Source organism: Idiotropiscis lumnitzeri, chromosome 15, assembly GCF_059441095.1.
Source record: "Idiotropiscis lumnitzeri isolate Australia: NSW breed Sydney's pygmy pipehorse chromosome 15, RoL_Ilum_1.0, whole genome shotgun sequence".
Taxonomy (NCBI): Eukaryota; Metazoa; Chordata; class Actinopteri; order Syngnathiformes; family Syngnathidae; genus Idiotropiscis; species Idiotropiscis lumnitzeri.
In genome coordinates this window covers 12,577,397-12,596,212 of record NC_142405.1, presented here as the reverse complement: position 1 = coordinate 12,596,212, position 18,816 = coordinate 12,577,397, and the positions used below count along the sequence as shown (strand labels likewise).

The following is an 18,816-nucleotide window of genomic DNA, read 5'->3' as shown; positions in this document are numbered from 1 at the left end:
CCTCACAGCCCACATCCGAATACAACTCACACTTCAATCTTACTGTATTTGTGCTTGTGTACTTCTGGCACAATATTCAACAGTCTTTCGAAAGCCATTGGGATCTTTAGAAAGACGGCTGCTTTAGGCCTGAAATGTTGTGACGCCGCAGTTCGCAGCGTCATGCTGCCCAAACTATACAGATGCAAAGGTGTCACAGAAGTGACCAGTTTTGTTGAGGAAAAGAAATAAATATATAGCGTGAGTGATATTTAGGATTCTTCCTCCCTTTTGTTGACAAATCACAAGATGTTTAAATTGTGAAATTTTCAATTGAATAACATTGCATGAAAATGATGTTTTGGAGCCAGAAAAGCGATGCAAAGGCAAAAGGATATTAATGAATGTGCAAATGATATTGACTGATCATATTCTTCATCTCGAGCATATTTAAAAGCCTTGCAGTCGTTGGTGAAACCTATTGTTGACATTTGCCAAATTCACGCATATGCAGGCAAATGTAACCCGTGGGCAGTACTTCACAATCAAAACAACATTGCTGCACTGTAGTGTTGTTAGTGCGTTTGTATTATATTTGAGGTCAGTGTTTAGTTTTTTTTTGTTTTTTGTTCATGTTTGTGTGAACAGGGATCTAGAACTTTAATAAAAACGCAAAGAAAAAATATCCTATTTTAAATGTCCTGAGATGAGTCACCCAAAAAAGTGTATTTTCCTTAAGTTGATAAAAAAAATCGCTAGCGTCGGTTTAGGAAAACAGGAAATGAAGACGTTGGCATATTTTAAGCATTTTCGAAAAATATGATTTAAGATTTACTAATGTATCAAAGGGATAAAGGCTGCTTCAAAATTTCAAATCGAGCACAATAATACGTTTAGTTCAGACAATGTCCTTCATCTTCAAAGATGAGGCAAATTGAAGCAAAGATAATGAACGGGTCATTGTGGTGTGCCCAGGAAGGTGAGCAGGTGTGCGCAGGTAAAGAGGGATGATCATGCGATTACGCAATGAGGTTAAGCTGATGCAGTTGCAGGGCAGTGGGAGAGACGGGAATTAGAATTAAAGGAAGGGTCAAGTGGGTCAAACAAGCCACAAAGTGAATGAATGAATCATGATGAACCTTAGTGTCAAAAGGCGTGTAAGTTAAAAAAAAACAACAAAAAAACAAAAAAAAAACGCACCCACCTCATATTGCCTTATTTTTATTTTGCCACGCCAGAAGCAAGCTGGCTACCACACTGAGTTGTGGATTTTCTTTGTGCATCAGGTTTCGACTAGTAGTCACTTCCCCGGCATTGCTTATCAGGACTTCTTTCTACTCACTATGCTTTCACAAGGAGAAGGCAAAAGGTCAGCCTGAACGTACAGTATTGCAAAACGAATACCATTGCATAATCATAAATGAGCTGTATCATCATTTTATTTTTCTGTGTAATACTGACGAAATCAAACGCACGCAAGACTATCAAACATGAGAGTCAACTCCCACAAGGGGAAAAGCTCCTTGACCGTAAGGAACAGCAGCTTTAAGTACAACAAAGTTCCACTGTATGACTGTATGACCACACCAAAAGTTTACACTCAGAGGAGTGGCTGGTGAAAGAGAGGCTGTGAGTTTAATCAACCCACCCACAAATTCACAGGCTTTTGAGATAGACTGAGTATTTTTCAGGGCCAATACCGATTATTAGTAGTCAAGGAGGCCTATAACCAATATTTGGAGCCGAGATTAATTTTCAGTAAATATAAAAATATTGGCGTCAAAATCTAAAAGTAATTAAAACTCTTTAATTTGTTGAAACGTCTATTAGCGTATTTATTGAACATTTTCTCAGACTGGTTATTTATTATTATTATTAAACACATTTCTCCAAAATTTCTAAATGAGAAATGCTAAAATTTTCCTCATCTTTGTTTTGAACAAAAACAAAAGGTGCAGACTGTAGCCAAGGTCAGTAGAATCTCTTAGAAAGTTTAATGAAAATTTAAATAAAAAGTTCCATAAAGTTAAAACGATTTTTTTTTTTTTTTTTTTATTTAAAAAAGGCCAATGCCGATATCATCGAAATGCCGAACATCGGCGCCAATAATCGCCCCAGACGAAAATAGGTCTATCCCTAGAATAGAGTATAAAATTTGACACTGACGTCAGATTTAATTCCCATTCCTATTCATTCCACTTTGTGTTGAAGGCAATTGTCACTGCCCTGGCCGCAAACACCGTTGATGAAAATCTGAACACGTAAAATTGCGATGGCTGTGGGAATGACCACTTCCAAAAGAGCAATGTCCCCCTTGGGGAGTTGTGTCTGAAAGGACTATGTGAATAAATGCTGACTCGACTGTTATGTCTCTTACGAGCCAAATATCCTGCAAGGCAGTGCTAATTAAGCTGGTATGGTCATTTACAATTCAGGCATTGCCCTATAACCTTCCATCCATCCATTATCTGTACCGCTTCTCCTCACTCGGGTCACGAGGGTGCTGGAGCCTACCCCAGCTGTCTTCGGTTAGGAGGAAGGGTACACCCTGAATAGGTTGTCAGCAATCGCAGGGCACACAAAGACAAACGATCCACGCTCATAATCACACCTAGGAACAATTTAGAGTGTCCAATCAACCGACATGCATATTTTTGGAATGTGGGAGTCAACCGGAGTACCCGGAGACAACCCATTCAAGAATTATTGTGCTGACGTTGGTGTTGTGTACAAAATGGCAAAGTGATTCATTTCCAATGCTAACTGAGAGCCAAGCTAGCAAAAAAGCCAAGTACGCATTACTCTGGGTCACCTTAAGTGATGTGCCCACAACTGGCACGGGTAGCGACACGTGACAAGTATGTACTCGCGTCAAGCTTCATACTAGCACTTAAAATTATACTACCGCAATATCGCTAAATAAGAGGAATGCTAATACTCTTTGTCTGTATTTGTACTCCAACGCACAAAAAAGGCTCTGATACTATGCACTGATACCACTTAACCAATACGACGCGAGGATATGGAGCATTGAAAAGTAAGCGATTGTGTGATAGTGGCACTTCAGTTGTTTTATTTCATAACTTGTGGTATTCAAGATCCAGACTAGTGTTTTGTCTTGCTCACTTTATTTTATAATTTATTAATAAAGCTAACATGGTGTCCTGTGTATAGTTGAGTGGAAATGGTAACATGTTCAAGAAACGATTGTCTTTTTTGGTTCTGAATCATATTGAACATTTTCATCACAATTGCAAGACGTTAACGGCATGAACAAGCATCTGTACTCATTATCGGCGCGTACTCAAACATAAGGACTTGTGTTTGTACTCTGTCTGGGAAAAAAGTGGTGTAGGTGCAACTCGACTTAATCAAAGGAATTAAACCGTCAGGATTTTGGACGATGCTGCCTCATCCAGTCATAATCTTAATTCTTTGTCTGACTAAGTCATTTTAAACGCGTAAGCCTACTTAGTTCTTTTTGTGAAAATATCACAGATGCCCAGCCAACAAATGTAAACGCGGTTCAAGTAATGAAGACAACCATGTTACCTTTGCTAGACTGGATAAACAATTTTTTTTTTCACCAGACATCACTCACGCATGGTTGGATGATAGGGACTCCCATTTCTAGGAATCATCACAATTAGGAGGACACAGAGGAAAACATTTTCGCAGTAAATGCAATTTACAGACTGCAATACTTGTTTGTGCAAAGCGCAATCAAATCTCTCAGCCAAATGTCACAAGCAGCTCATATCTGTGCCTCGTATGAATACATTTGGCCCGCGTGACCATCCTAAATCACAATAAAACGTACCGCAGAGATGCATTATGTGTGGCGAGAGAAAACATGGAGAGAATTATGAGTAAATTGTTATTTTGAAACGGCGATACTATATTAGACATCCATAATGTCGGGAAACGCACTGTTTTTGTCCCCTCCAGGGCCTTCCGGGAAATCAGAGCGTTATCACTGCCATTTGTAGCCAAACTAATTCCATACAATAGACATCGCGCCACTTTTCTTTATGGAATTAGCGTCGTGACCGGATGCAGACATGCGGCTCCTTTTTCTCTCTTCACTCCCCCCTCCCTGACCAGAGGATGCATGTTTTCTTTTATTGTGTTAAAAAAAAACTAAAAGAATGCACTGAACTCCTCCCCATGCCAGTGTGTTAATGAGCAGTATAATGTTGCCTGGAGGAGGTGCGCCATAGTGGGAGTCCACTTGGTTGTTGTTTAACTTCTTTTAGCTGCCATTGTGTTGTTCTTTAGCCTGCAAACCAAAACGTAGTGCACTTCGATTTCCAGATTTCTCTCTCTCTCCCTCTTCCTGACTAATTGGGTCATATGTTTTGGTAAGTCCCGCTAGCAAGCATGGTTATCGTATATAATTAGCTTACAGCTTGAACTCTTTCAAAAGGTATGTAGAAATTAATAAGATGATACAACATTCAACGTTAATAAAACTTTGCAGCTTGTACAAGCATTCCAGAGATGTTTATGAATGAAGGTACTGTTTACATTTTTTAGTCATTGTAATTGTTTAGTGCATTTGAAAATTGAACCAAAACTATACAGTATGCAGAGTGGCACTAATACTACAAAACTATCTATGAATACAAAAATAAATAATTGAAAATAAATTTCACTCTTCTTGGGCACCAAGTATTTTTTAAATGTAGAAGGTAATGGAATCAGATGAGTAAATGAGGAAAATGCACTGTGCTAAAGTATAATAAACACTTGGATTGGGTTTTCATTTGTTTTTTATTTAACTTTTATCCAGTTCTTTTACTTTGAGTGCTGGTATTTCCCAGTTAATGATCGCATCATCCATTGGCGAGTGAGATCTTTCTCCTTCGATATCAGACACACCGTTTCGGTTGTTAATAAACGTGAGTTAACTGACTAAAACCTCCTTAATCCACAGGAGATGCTACAATATGTTAGCGTACCATCAAGGATATCGTGTTAGTGTTACAAAGTTCCGTCAAACATGTGTGCTAACTGCAGCTAGCTTCCAGCCACCACTGAAGGCGTCAGAATTGAAATGAGGCACGAGCCACGACGTTCTTCCTTCCTTGATGATCGAGCATCCCCGTCGTGCTGCCATGAAAGGGAGGTTTGTATCGTAAGTATTCGTGGGTGACTGTTGCTAACACAAGGTAGCCATGATACTCCTTACCCACAATGCTTCTCTTTTCATCGCAGATGACCCGGATCAACATTACAGCACATGTGCGCCCTAGCCAGGCAAACAACCAGCGAGTAAAAGCACGACGAGACTTCTTCAAGAGAAAAGCAATGCGCCAAATAAATAAATATAGAAACGACTCATCGACTACTAATATTAATTGTCGACGATTTGGATCGTCAACGTCGTCACGATTAGTCGACTAATCTTGGCAACCCTCATTTAAATACACACATATACACTTACCTTAACAAAAATCCCATGTTGCATTTTATCCAAATATCTTTGGTTGATGTTATTGTTCAAAGCTTAAGTTAAACCATGATTATTTCAGCGACAGTAATACTTCTTTGTGTGTTTAAAAGAAGAGCGACCGAGAAGACGACCATAATCTGTGTATCTGGGTTGATTTTAAAAGGTGCTTTTGTTAGTTTTTAAGTGTATTAACGGTCTCGGTGCAATCTTGCATACCTGACTTACTTTTATTATATCAACCCTTGCGGATACTTGAGGTACTTTGGCACCGGCCTTTTAATTATTTCTAGGGTGAGAACCAGAACACGCGACCAGGCGGCATTTTGCCACTCTCGTCCACAGCTATGGAATAGCCTGCCAGAGAACATCAGGGTCGAAGTGACTGTTGATGTTTTAAGGGAAGGCTAAAATCACACCTTTTTAGTGCGGCTTTTAAATGATTTATTTTACTCTCTTAATTTCTTTCTATTCTTTTAATTGTATTTGTTTATTAAGTTTTATCTAATCTGTCTTTTAGTTCTTAGCTTCTTGCATTGTTTTCTCTTTTTTTTTTTTCAAAGCTCCAGTTTTTCCTCGTTGGGGCCTCCGCGCTGGGAGGTGTGGCTGGCCTTCTCACGGGGAGCGTCCTCCCAGGGGGCTCCTTAGGCCTGATGGACTGGAGGCATCTGCGCCATTATAGGGTTTACCCAGTTAATCTGGGCCAGGGGTCTCTGTGTTGGTGCAGCTTTGATGCTGCATTGAAATAAAATTAGGTCGTGAAGAAAAACTGCAGCGTACACTAATGCACTTTCATCTCCAACCCATAAAAAAGATTCAACATGAAACGAAAACCGTTCTCAGGAAAACGCATGGCATAAGGAGGTGCGTTAAAGCGGAGGACACTGTCAAGGACAAATTAATTAATAAACAGCTTTGCTACTCTCTGCTTTTATCTTTTATCTAACGGCGGCGTGAACCCAACATGCTCTTCCACAATACTGTAAATACGTCTATTTGATAAAAACATCGACACACAACTATTCAACTCCACCCTTTTCGCATACTCGGGTCAAACTTAGTCAGTGTACTCTCACATTCCCAGGCAAACTGTGAGTGTGAGAGGATCCATGTAGCGTGTGTATCGATGTGTACATGCGCCCTCTTTGTGTGCGTCAAGCAGACAGAGGGAGAGAGGGGTCATTCAGTGCGGAGAAGTGATGACTGGGCAGCTGACACAGGAAAGAAAGAGGCAGATAGAAGGTGGATAAAGAGAGGGAGAGATGTAGGTCACTTCCCAATTGTCAGTGACTCATTGCTCTGGATCACACCCAAACACACACACACAAAGCCATTTACCGTCCCACGGCTACCGCTTGCAAATCACTAGAGCGGTCGTCGAATGTGAATATGTGTCTGTGTCCATTCGGCCTTCGACCTTTGACCGGTTTGATGCTCATCATTCCAGTCACACACAAAGACACACAGACACTCTGAGGCAAACCTCCGAACCAACCACCTCAACGTGCCTACATCAACTAAAAAATTTTAAAAATAAGATCTCGGTCAAAACATATCTATAGACGGAAAGCGGCAGAGGAATTTAAAATTATAGCCTTAGCTTGCATCACTACCAGTAAATCCTTTAAAAAAATGGTATCTGAACTGATTTTAATTCCAGATTTGACTTGCAGTCTTTCTCTCTTCTGCATTTTATATTGTATTATATTTTTTTATATTTTTGAGGCCTGAAAACATGCTCGATATTTATGATCAACTGGGTGACATTACTTAAAGTGCATGGACACGGTTACCGTTAATTTGTTTGGGACGTTACCGAAATGTGTTGTCACAATAAGATGATGGAAACCGTAAAAATGGGACAATTTACTGCATACAATTACAACTATGGATCTTTAATCTCAGAATAAATGTATTAAATGAATGTAACCTGAATCTTAATGCAGCACCCCGAATTTAGAGCTTTTTTGTTGTTATGTTGTCCTGTAGTTCATAAAAGCAGTGTAAAATGAACAATTCTATCTGAAGCCTGTTTAAAACTATAAATAAGTGTCTAAGAGTCAATGTGTAACTACTGTTCCATTGCAGGAAAATCACTCAAACAAGAGCTCAAGCTGGCGCTTGATGTGGTGGTAAGTGAGTGCAGGCAGCTGTTGATCTACTAAAGGCCACTTCAATGAAAGCCAGCCAGTCTACAAAAATCATTTTCATTGCAAAATTAAGTCACATGTAAGACATGGAGGAGAATAATAAAGATAAAACAGCACAAACTGCTTAAGTAAGTGAAGAGATAAGACGGCAGTAGATAACTACAATTCATTGACCACGCATTGAGGCACTTTGCTCACTTGATTTGGTTACTTAATAAATAACCATGAAATTGTCAACGTTTCCTTTTGTCAAGTATATCTTTCAATGAGACAGAAACGAAACACGTTTTCAGACTAAACCGTTTCAAATATCAATTAAAAACAATATATTGGCAGCTCCCTGTAATTATGTTTGTAAAAAAAAAAAAAAAAATTTCAACAAGACTTACAGTGGCAAGATCCACTCCAGTGCCTGCCGGTCACCAGGGACCCTCCGAACGGCCTCTGAAGCCCCCCGACGCCGGACAGCAGTCCTTTCTCAGGCTCGAACGCCGGTGGTCTGTGGTAGTAGTCCATGCCCAGGAAAGAGCCGCTGCTGGGACTGCGGGGGCTGGGGCTCAAACCCACAACATCCACGCTTTCGTACATCCCTGCGAATGCTGGTGTTTTGGTTTCTCGGTGTTTAGCAGAAGAAACGAAATTAAAGCGTACGGGCGGTAAAGAGAGACAGGGGGAGGTAGTCAAGAGTTCACATCTTCATAGTGGACTGAGGGGCGAAGGAGAGGGGGAAGGGACAGGGTGAGATGACCGGTCCTTTTGACCTTTCAAACCCTCCACGAAGCGTCGTTTTGGTCAAACTCCCCCACGATATCACGGCACCAATTTATACCGTATTTCCTCTTTCTCGTTTGTTTCTGTTCACGTGCACTGTGCTACAAGTGCGAGGAAATGAAAAGACATGCAAATGGAGATTCGGGTCCATAAAAGCACAGAAAACACGACCCGGAGAACGTTACATGAAAATGTCGACACACGTGGTGTGTTTTGACTTTATCAAGAGTCCAAACGTACCTGGTTCCGCTTTAAAATAAAATTTAAAAATGATAAGAAAGAAAAATCGTCCATTCATTCGGCTTCTAAATATGCCGAGCCAGGCAGTCAGCGGCGTGTGCTTCAATCCATGGCCGCCCGCAGCAGCTCAAAGTGACTCACGGACCGCTCCAAAGTAAAGAGGTCCACTCGAGTCGGTGGCATGCGCCGCTCGTCTCGCTCCAGTTCAACGAGTCCACGCGGCGGCCAAGACACAAAAACCCCCACTCCCCGTGGGCTGAAGCACTTTAAAACTACCGCTACGTGTCAAATCGGGATACTCGGTCCTGCGGTGCAATGGCGGGCAGCCTGATGAGTGGAACACAAGTCGGCGCGGCTCTTCTTGTTGATGGTTTTTGTGTTGTGTTCCGGCTGTGTCCTGTGGTAACCTCCGGCCTGTACCCGGTGGCCTCTCCCCCTCCTGCTCTCCTGCTCTCTCTCTCTCTTTCTCTCTCTCGCTCTCTTTCTCTCTCTCTCTCTCTCTCTCTCTCTCTTTCTCTCTCTCTCTGTCTCTCTCTGTCTCTCTCTCTCTCTTTCTCTCTCTCTCTCTCTCTCTCTCTCTCTCTGCATCATCTGAACACGAGCGCCACCCATCTGCCTGTGCCCACTGTCAGCAACAAAATTTTGTGTTAAGCGACTACAGTAGAATATTAGTTATTTTGGCAAAGGAATTGGATAGTTTAGTAATATATTAACAGTGGTGGGAAGTAACAAAGCACAAATATTTCAAACTGTACCTGAGAAATATTATTCGGTATTATTAGTATTATTATAGTATGATTATTATTTGTTTACTCGTGTGTTTATTTGTTCATTTTTCAGTATCTTTTTTATCTATTTTTTTTTTACATGTGTGTGATCACACACACACACACCCCCACACACGCACATGCTCTTGCATCAAGGCCTCCCTTCATTGATTAGTTGCTGGTTAAAATATGAACAGTGAAAGGGGAAACACATCACATTCATCTATGTCTGTTAATCGATGCGGACATTAAATCTATGGAAACCGCTGGGGAAGGTGTGCGGTGAAAATGAGCAAAAAGACTGGAAACAATGAGCATAAAGATGAATAAGTGGATGAGGTCAGAAAGCAGCAGCGGTGCGCACAGACAAACCAGAAAATGTGATAAACTCACAAACAGTTGAAAGCATGCAGGCACAGAAAGCAGTCATTCAAATTGTTTTTTTTCCTGCAGCATCTATCTATCTATCTATCTATCCATCCGTCCGTCCGTGCAACAAAGAGCTTGGACTGTCTATATAGAAGAACAGATTGTGACTGGCTGTTGTGAGGTGAGGAGGAAAAGCAAAAAAAGTGCCTGACAGGGTTATGTTCAGGTCATTTTGCTAATTCTAAATTTGTATTGCTTTTAAAAGTTCATTCTGATATTAAAAATGTCATTAGGTGTTTGTAGTCAAACTATATTGAGTTAAAACTATGAATGTATTTTCTTTCCATCAGCTCTTACTAAAACCTTTTCATGCAAAATTTTGTGTCATTCAGCTGAGATGTTTTCCATTCACCTCACAGTCTGCCATTAACATCTGCCATGCCGCACAATTGACCTTTACTTTTGTCCTCAATGCATGTTTCATCTCCTCACTAGGTGTCTGTGGACCAACCCTCACTCAATAGTCTGCTCCATTCGTTTGTTCAACTGCTTTTAACGTCATCCCATACAGGTCTTGCTCATTTTTATTTTAGCCTCGCTACTTTGTGTTAAAAGATTTTTACTGTATTTAAATTTCAGTGTAAGAATGTCTTAGTTCATTTTATACTTGTGTTTTCAAAAATATATCTCCCCCACAATCAAATGTTAAAGAATAGCCACACTAGCAGTGTTTTTCAAAAAGTCTCTCTCCACATAAGAATTCCACAGTCGAAGTGTTGTTTTGCCAAAGCACGGGAATGTTGCAATGTGAAAGGAGTCTTAGTTTAAGACTGATAGTGTAGTGAAATTCATTTTAATATTTGTACAGTATCCATTCATTCATTCATTTGTTGGTCCTCATTTAGGTACCAGCAGTCAATGGGAGGACTCGTACTGTATAGACCAAGGGGTTTCAATCCTGTTCGTCGAGTTCCGCTGTCTTGTCTGTTTTCCATCAAGCTGCAACACAGATTCAAATGATCAGATAATCGGCAAGTTCTGTGAAACAAACTGTCACAATGATGTACAAGTGTGCAGGACACAACGGTAGGGAAGTAGATAGTTGGAACATAACAAGCAATGGAGACAGACATGGAAATGAGTCCTCTGACTCGTTACAATAAAGAATGTGAGTAATCAGAATTAATATAACAAAAAAATGACCTCACTCGCTCTTCCCTCCCCGAACTGATTCTCCCTTATGGGATTCCTCTGTTCATCCTAAATCAGATGGGCTATTTTCCAGCCCACGCCATAACTCTGAACAAGATAATATAGAAAAGAGATGTACAGTATGAGATAAAATGGCGAGTCACTGATGCCGCAGTGGTTCACTTGCTTGACTTGCGTGGAGGCAACATGCGTTTAGTTGTCCGTCTCTGTTTGTCCTCAGTGACTGTCTGGCGATCACTCCAGAGTGCAGGCTGCCTTTAAAAGTAAAATCGATGGATAGATTAAATTGACATCATAAATTAAAGAACACTTTATCTTCAGTTTTGAAATTGACCCCATTACTGCAAAACTGCTTATTAGAGATAGCAATTGAAATCTGTTGATTGGGAGCATTATTGTGCTGGATAGATGGAAAGAATACGCATAGGAGATGAGGACTGAGGAAAGCGAAAGAGAAGGAAGAGTAGAACAGCAAGTGTGGTGGACCAAAAAGTAACAATGATTGGTATTGAAGAAGTTGAAAAGGCACTAAAAGGATGAAAACTGGGAATGACATCTGTGGAGGTTTTGAAGCATCTGGGTGAGGTGGCTGTGAAATGTTTGACTAGATTATTCACTAGAATTATACAAGGTTAGGAGACGCCTTAGGAATGGAGAGAAAACGTGCTGGCACCCATTTTAAATAAATGAATGGAGTAGAAAAGGGGACCTAGAACTGAGCTCTGCGGGACTCCACGTGTGAGGGGTGCTGGAGAAGAAACAGAGCTGCCAAGACTTGCTGTACATAGAAGGTCCTGTCTGACTAATATAACTGCTTTGCCCCGGATGCCCACGCACTACTGCTCGAACGCAGGATATCAAATGTTGCACTTGAAATGTAAAAGCATATGGAATATATAGACACCAGAATCTGTTGCATGGTGGCAAATCAACCGCACTCTACACACCGAACAACCTTGTTTCATACTGTTTTTTTTTTGTTTTTTTGTGTAATTGGAGTTGTGCCACAAACAATATAAGGAAGTTTGACTTGTGTAGGTCTTGAGGCACAAAAACACTTACTGAGTTAGGTTTGGAGTCTCCATATGTTTATGATCTATTGACCTTGCAAAAGCTCATGAGACAAAAGTGAGAGTTCAGCTGAAATAAGGATGGAACACAATATAATAACATTAAGCTCAGGCTTGAGGGGAAAGTGAGCGAAGAAGATAAAGGCGTTTTCCTGCTGATGGAGACGCTGATAGTAACTGTCTCTCCTCCATTATTCATAAGGCAGCCATGCAGCAAGTAGGTTAAACTTTTCAAAGAAGACAGCATGGGGAAGAGGCCTGGGCATCAGGGACAAGGAAGAGAAAAATGGGAATAGAGATGTACAAATAGCGATTGTCAACGGAAGCTAATGGGAAAAGAAAGGCTGATGGAAGGCAAACGTCGTGACCGTGTGTGCCTCAGGTGAAAAGACAAATGTACAGCATTCATGCACATTGACATTAATGTATTGAATCTTCTATGGTTGACTTCAGACAACATCTACAACATAGGCACTCTCACGCAATTGTTGGGAGGGGCATCTTATATTTACAGTGACACCATCTGCAATACTCTGTAAGTCATTTGAAATCATTTGTACCATACTTGAAGAAGGTACAGTCATCATAGATTCTGTAATAATAATGTTTTTAAGGCAATTTTAAACTCCTCCTCTTCCTTGGTCCTCACCGACTGTCACACGTTCACAGATCGAGTTTGGTGGCAATGAGAATAAGTGAATGCAGAGTCAATGAGCAATTAGCCGCTTCTTGATTTTTTGTGTGATGTCATTAAGACTTCTGTAATTGCTGCATGGACGTTTTGCCCTTCTTATGGTTAAAAAACAAAACAAAACAGCACTTAGAGTATTTGAGAGGAAGAAGGACAAATTGTACCGGAAGCTAGTGAAGATGAACGGGATTTTTCTTCAGTGCTTTCTGCTCATGTAATGTGGCACACTTTAGCGTTAGTCACAGAGGAATCAGATAACAAACGGGCGGTGCAAACGTAAAGACGGTGTGATGGAGGTTATGTTATCCTTCCTGATGCAAAACGCAAAGCGTGAAATGCTGGTGGCACATTGGCAAATTTGATCTCCAAAGATGGATACACACCCAACATGACGTCAGTGAATTAACAGTTTTCAATTAAAAAAAACGGCAACCAGTCATCACCAAAATTTGTGTGGACCTCTCTACATATGCCCATTTCAACCTTAGAAAATATAGGTGCAAACATTATCTTTTCATTTTGTACTTATCCTGACTGAAAACTCAGTTTGCTGTTATTTTAAAGACTTAAAAATATGACCAATTTGCTTAAATGAGATTTGCTTCATGCTGACAGGTATTTTCTAATTCTACAACAGTGTCACAAACACAGATCAGGATTTTATGTGTGACAAACAGTTAGCCTGTGTGGTAACATGCACAAAGTTGCTGCACATACAACTTTGCGTGCAATGCATTGCCAGTCATGTTCAGAGTGATCGTGGGGATTGTGTGTGTGTGTGTGTGTGTGTGTCTATTTATACATAACACATGATGTTCCTCTGGGGCGTGTACAGCACATTTGTACGTGTATGCGTGAGTACATGTGATTCTGACCTACTGCTGGATATTCCCGTGTTAACGTTATTTATAGGTCAGTGAGTGGCAAAGTACAACTCAAGGCCCAATTGGAGCTTTTACCCTGAACCAGACTTCCATGCAGATAAAGAAAATTAATGTGCACATACAGTATTTTTCATTCAGCTACTTTCTCATGTTTTACAAACTATTTTCAATTAATAAAGACGCTTGTTGATGACCAGTAAAGGGTGTCATCCATTCTTTCCCCAAAGTCAGCTGGGATGGAAAACAAATCCTCTGTCACCCTGGAAAGGACACACCATATAGAAAACTGATGGATGTATTTTATAAAACACACGAATATGAATATAAATTCACAAAAAATACAATGTGTTTGTCAGAGATGGGCACTTTACCATATCTTATATAAATAATCATCCCAGTCCGTCCAGCGTCACTTTAAAGCGCTTCTGCTCATGTAAAAACAGCCAACACAAAAAAGCGTCCGTGCATGCCAAGTGGCTAACGTTAGTGCTTTCATAATTTATAGTCATGAATTAAAGCTCATTAGCTGGCGAATTTCCTATTCACATTCACTTCCTGTAATTTCCGAACTACAAAACACACCTGAAAGCCACAAGAGATACATTTAGTCATGAAAACAGATTTGTACATACTTTGGCCCCTTCGGATGAATAGCCGCAGGTCTCTACGTTATTTAATGGGGTATTATCCATATTATAAACACAGAACCTTTCTCAGACTCTTGTTGTCATAACAAATTCACAGATGATACTGCACTGCTTGTATTTATTGCACTTCATCCCTTTGCTCAAATTCAACGGAATTTAAGATGCTTTTTTTTGGCTTTTGATTGCGTCTTCACACACCAGTGCATAGCTTACTTGTTTTCTCTCTCTTTCTCCCGCTCACTCTCTCTCTCTCTCTCCTCAGCATTACAACATTTAATTCTGCTCTGTATGGACAATTAAAGGACTGGACAAAAACCCATTGCATCCTTGCTTAGTCCGTCTTTTTTATTTAGTTACTTTTTTTTTCAACTTCTCATCCTTTGTCCTCCGTCCCCAAAATGTGCGTCCGTCCAGGACAGACGGACGGATCGTTCCGTCCCTTGGATGAGACGGCCATCTCTGGTGTTTGTGCACTAAAGGGATTTGTTTGGTGTGGAGTGGATCCTCGCATATTTATCACCAATGTGCATGTATAAACCACTCCATATCAGGTATTGTTTATCACTTTTATTTTAATAAAATGATTGCTGTACTTTGTTTGCTTTCCCTTCTGTCTCAATTTGGCGTATGTCTACTTGGGAACATCTTTAATTGTACTGGATAACTCCAAGACCTATCTGTCTTTATTTTTTTGTTTGTGACCTGGGAAAAAATATATTGGTCACAACAGAAGTGAGCATAACACATCATATCTTATCATGTTATCTTAGCAACAAATCTGTCTTACCTGCATGCATCTAGAAAAAACCTAAAAGTGTTGCTTTGATGAAATGAACTAACTGATTTATTTCAGATGAAGTTATCTTTCAAATAATTTCAAATATTCAATCTATTTGTGTCCTCTTCATATTCATGAAATTAAAGCCATACTTACCCGCCTAGAGCAAAGCAAAAATGCCATCTTCTGGGTTCCATCATCATTTTATTGCGCATGGAGCAGGCCGTCATCTGTCAAATTGAATTAGAAAGGTTTATTTCACTTTGCAATGTCAAATATATTGTATATTTGCAAAACAATAGCATATTATAATATATCTTGTTCCTGAATCTCAGTAAAAAGCATCCGCACATCAGGCCTGTAGACGGCACAATTTTCACGACACAATGCTGTCAACCACCATGCGTGAGTGATGTTTGGATACTATAAATCAGGGGTGGGCAAACTTTTTGATTGGCGGGCCACAATGGGTTCTAAATTTTGACAGAGGGGCTGGACCAGGAGCAAATGGATGGAGTGTTTTGGTAACCTCACCTCATTGGAGAAAAAAAATACATTTAATTTTAAATGAAAGTGAACAAAAGCATTAGAACAATATATATGTCTTTAAAAAACCACAGCATTTAGAAAATAAAACATGAACAAGGTTTATTCATTTAATTTTTTTCAAGTTTGGCGGACTGGATTAAAACGTTTAATGGGCCGCACATGGCCCCCGGGCTGTAGTTTGCCCACGCCTGCCATAGATTGTACTTCATGTGGCACATAGCATTAAATATTCTGTTTTATTCAGACACTTTTCTTGGATTTATCCAAGGTTGGGCTAATGGGGGTCAAATAGTTGATAAATCTTGGTGCCAGGTGTCAGCGTTTGATATACGTGACATTTGTTTTGAGGCACAGAAAAAAAGATTGTATTTTCATTTTTACAAGAGCACAGTAATTATATTTTGACTGATTCATTTAGAGCAGACAATTTTGTTACGTCAGGTAAAAAATTAACCGAAAACGAAATTGTCTGCTCTAAATGAATCAGTCAAAATATAAATAAGAAGAAGACAAAATGAACTAAATACAAATGTCACAGTAATTTGATTAGTAATTAGAAAGATATTGAAAACATGAACAGGGCGGCACTGTTACGATCAGCGGGTGGAGGAGGAGGAGAATCCAGAATGCAGGGAAGCCAGGCGAGGGTAACTTAAAGGGAATTTAATGAATGAAATGGTAGGGCAAACAAGGTACTAGGAGAAACAAACGTAACAAAGTGCAAAATAACGAAGACGAACAAAACGTGACTAGACAGAGCAAAACTTGACTAGAAAACCGGGAAAGGAACCAGGGATGAGCGACAGTGACAAATAACCATGAGCTATGAGCGTGAACGAGGGACAAAGCGCAACAGTGACGTCCAAAAAAGGGCAATGGACCGACGCCGAGTAGTCAGCCTGGGGCGTTTAAGTAGTGGCAATTAAATGAGTCAACGAGTAACAGGTGCGTGGCTGGTGGGCTCGTCTCTCCAGTCAACACGACACCCGCTGGAAGGGAACGCCCCCACGCCCGTTGAGCAAACGTAAACAAAAACAAGACATAACGGAAGCGGACCATGACAGGCACGGTGGCCGACTGATTAGCACGATGGCCTCACAGTGAGAGACAGCATCAGTCGTGGGTTCGATCCCGCCTCCGGCCATCGTATGTGTGGAGTTTGCATGTTCTCCCTTTGCCTGCGGGGGTTTCCTCTCACATTCCAAAAACATGCATGGCAGGCCGATTGAACACTTTAAATCACCCCTTGGTATGAGTGTGAGCGTGAATGGTTGTTCGTCTTTGTCCCTGCAATTGGCTGGCAACCAGTTCAGGGTGTCCCCCGCCTACTGCGCGAAGCCAGCTGGGATAGGCTCCAGCACCCCCCGCGACCCTATTGAGGAGAAGCGGTACAGAAAATGGATGAATGGAAAGAAAATGAACAAAATAATTTAAAATTAAATATCTATTTTCCAGCGTCAAAGAAAACCAAAACAGATGGTTGAAAAAGACACTTGAGAGACGCTGGTTGCAAAACCCCTGACCTATAGTATCAGTATCAGCATTTTTTGTATTGTATTGTCTCTTTAATCGCGACAACAGATACTTATTGTTGGCCATAAACATGCGCCCCGCCCCCAAAAAAACATACACGGTGCTATAAGCCCAACCAAACTTCCACAATGGCAGCCAGAATGTGCAAGTTCCACCGACCCATACATTCACTCACTCAGCTCACAACCCTTGACTCACTAAAGCAATAAAAATCCAAGAACAGACATGTTAGACTTGTGATTTACAGTCAGCTGCAGCGACTAGATTAGATGGTGGCGCCCACAATTGCTGTAGCTGCTTTTACTCAAGATAATTTTGCCAAGCTCGGATTGAACACGGCATAACAAGCAGTGAAATTCACTACAACACCGCTAAACCTATCTACAGACGCCAATTTTTGCAAAACAGATAATGAATGTATTGTATAAATGAAAGTTGAAGAAAATGGTCCATGGCAAGGCTCCGACCTACAAAGCTGATCTGGCAAAAGCAATCGGAGAAAGTTGGAGCCTTAAGGAAGAAGAGTATCACTCATCTTAATCACGCATTACGTTCATGCTTCTGAGACTGGATGACATATGTCATGTCGGTGATGTACTTTTTTTCTACAAAATTAAACAACTTGAATGAACAGCACCTGAGAGTGGTGATTCTTTAATTTTGGCCAGAGGTTGTAGTATTAGATTTGAATATATGACATGACTAACCACCAATAAACGGCATCTTCAAAACAGCACAATTGTTTTGTAATCCTCATAAGACAATTTTTTGCTTTAATGTATTAAGTCAAACCAATTTTTTTCCTTTTTTCAAGGGTTAAAGGCTCAGGTTTTTTTTTTGCGGGGAAACAATGTATAGAATTAGAACAGAAAACAGAAGAGCTTACTTATATTACAGAACAGACATTCTGTTTGGACGGCAGGAGAGCTTAGACACTCCCTGGACACACCTGAAGTACTGAGCCTTTTTAGCCCCCCCCCAAAAAAAACATTGCAGTTCTTTCAGGTAGCCTGGAATGCAGAAGTGATCCAAAGCAAGTGCAGAAGTGTCGCCCCGTTGCTTCCTCATAGATGCCACTGACACACACTGCTCAAATATAGCTTTCCAGTATACCACATAAAATTGATTATTCTGTTATTCAGAGCGTTACAATCTTAGCTCCATTCATAAGTTTTTGTACTTCTTCTGTTTTATTCTGAGGAGCATTACCCATGGCTTAGATCAGGTTTAAATGTTTTCAAGTAGTGTTTTTGTTTAGTTCTCATTGCTTTTCATTCTCACTCGATATTTTTTCTCCACTCTTGCAACGATGAAGTGATCGGAAAATCTTTTGAAATTTGTCATCAATCATCTGGTATTTGTCTCAGTCTCAAAAATATTCAGAAATGTCATCTTCACTAATTATTATATTATGTATTTTCTAACTTCAACCCCAATTCAAGGTAAGTGAGACCATAAACAATTTGCTTGCGATAATTCCCATCAATGCTAACTTTAATGATTGCTAAATGACTCATTTTTACTGTATCTGACTTTGATGAAACATCACGAGTTGATGCCTTTTTAGCGCTCTAATTTGTCAGCTACACATTCATAAGAAGTGTATGGTGCATTTTAGCAGTGAATAATGAACTTAAAGGACCTTATTTTGCAGCAATGGGACTTATGCCTCTTTAAAGGGGAAGTCAACCTAAAAATTTTTTTCCCCAATAATATGTTCGTTC

The 18,816-nt window shown here is 40.3% G+C and overlaps 1 protein-coding gene and 1 long non-coding RNA gene across 3 annotated transcripts in view; both read right to left on the bottom strand.

Moving 5' to 3' along the window:
- The window catches only part of LOC148322974 (retinoic acid receptor alpha-B-like), a 29,013-nt gene extending 19,961 nt beyond the window's left edge, over positions 1-9,052 (bottom strand). Inside the window, exon 1 of the mRNA XM_088316563.1 lies at positions 7,971-9,052. Coding sequence (XP_088172689.1) covers positions 7,971-8,169 — 199 coding nt within the window. The 5' untranslated portion in view covers positions 8,170-9,052. The remainder of the gene's footprint in view (positions 1-7,970) is intronic.
- Positions 9,053-10,599: 1,547 nt separating this feature from the next.
- Positions 10,600-16,490, bottom strand: LOC148322973 (uncharacterized). 2 transcript variants are annotated; one of them, XR_015846688.1, is made up of 5 exons: positions 16,377-16,490; positions 15,167-15,240; positions 11,107-11,195; positions 10,937-11,027; positions 10,600-10,727 (listed from the first exon to the last, which is right to left on the bottom strand). It is a non-coding gene; the product is annotated as an uncharacterized LOC148322973 (long non-coding RNA). The 2 variants fall into 2 exon arrangements; XR_015846689.1 differs by having other exon boundaries at positions 10,651-10,727; positions 10,932-11,027.
- Between the last annotated feature and the right edge of the window lie 2,326 nt (positions 16,491-18,816).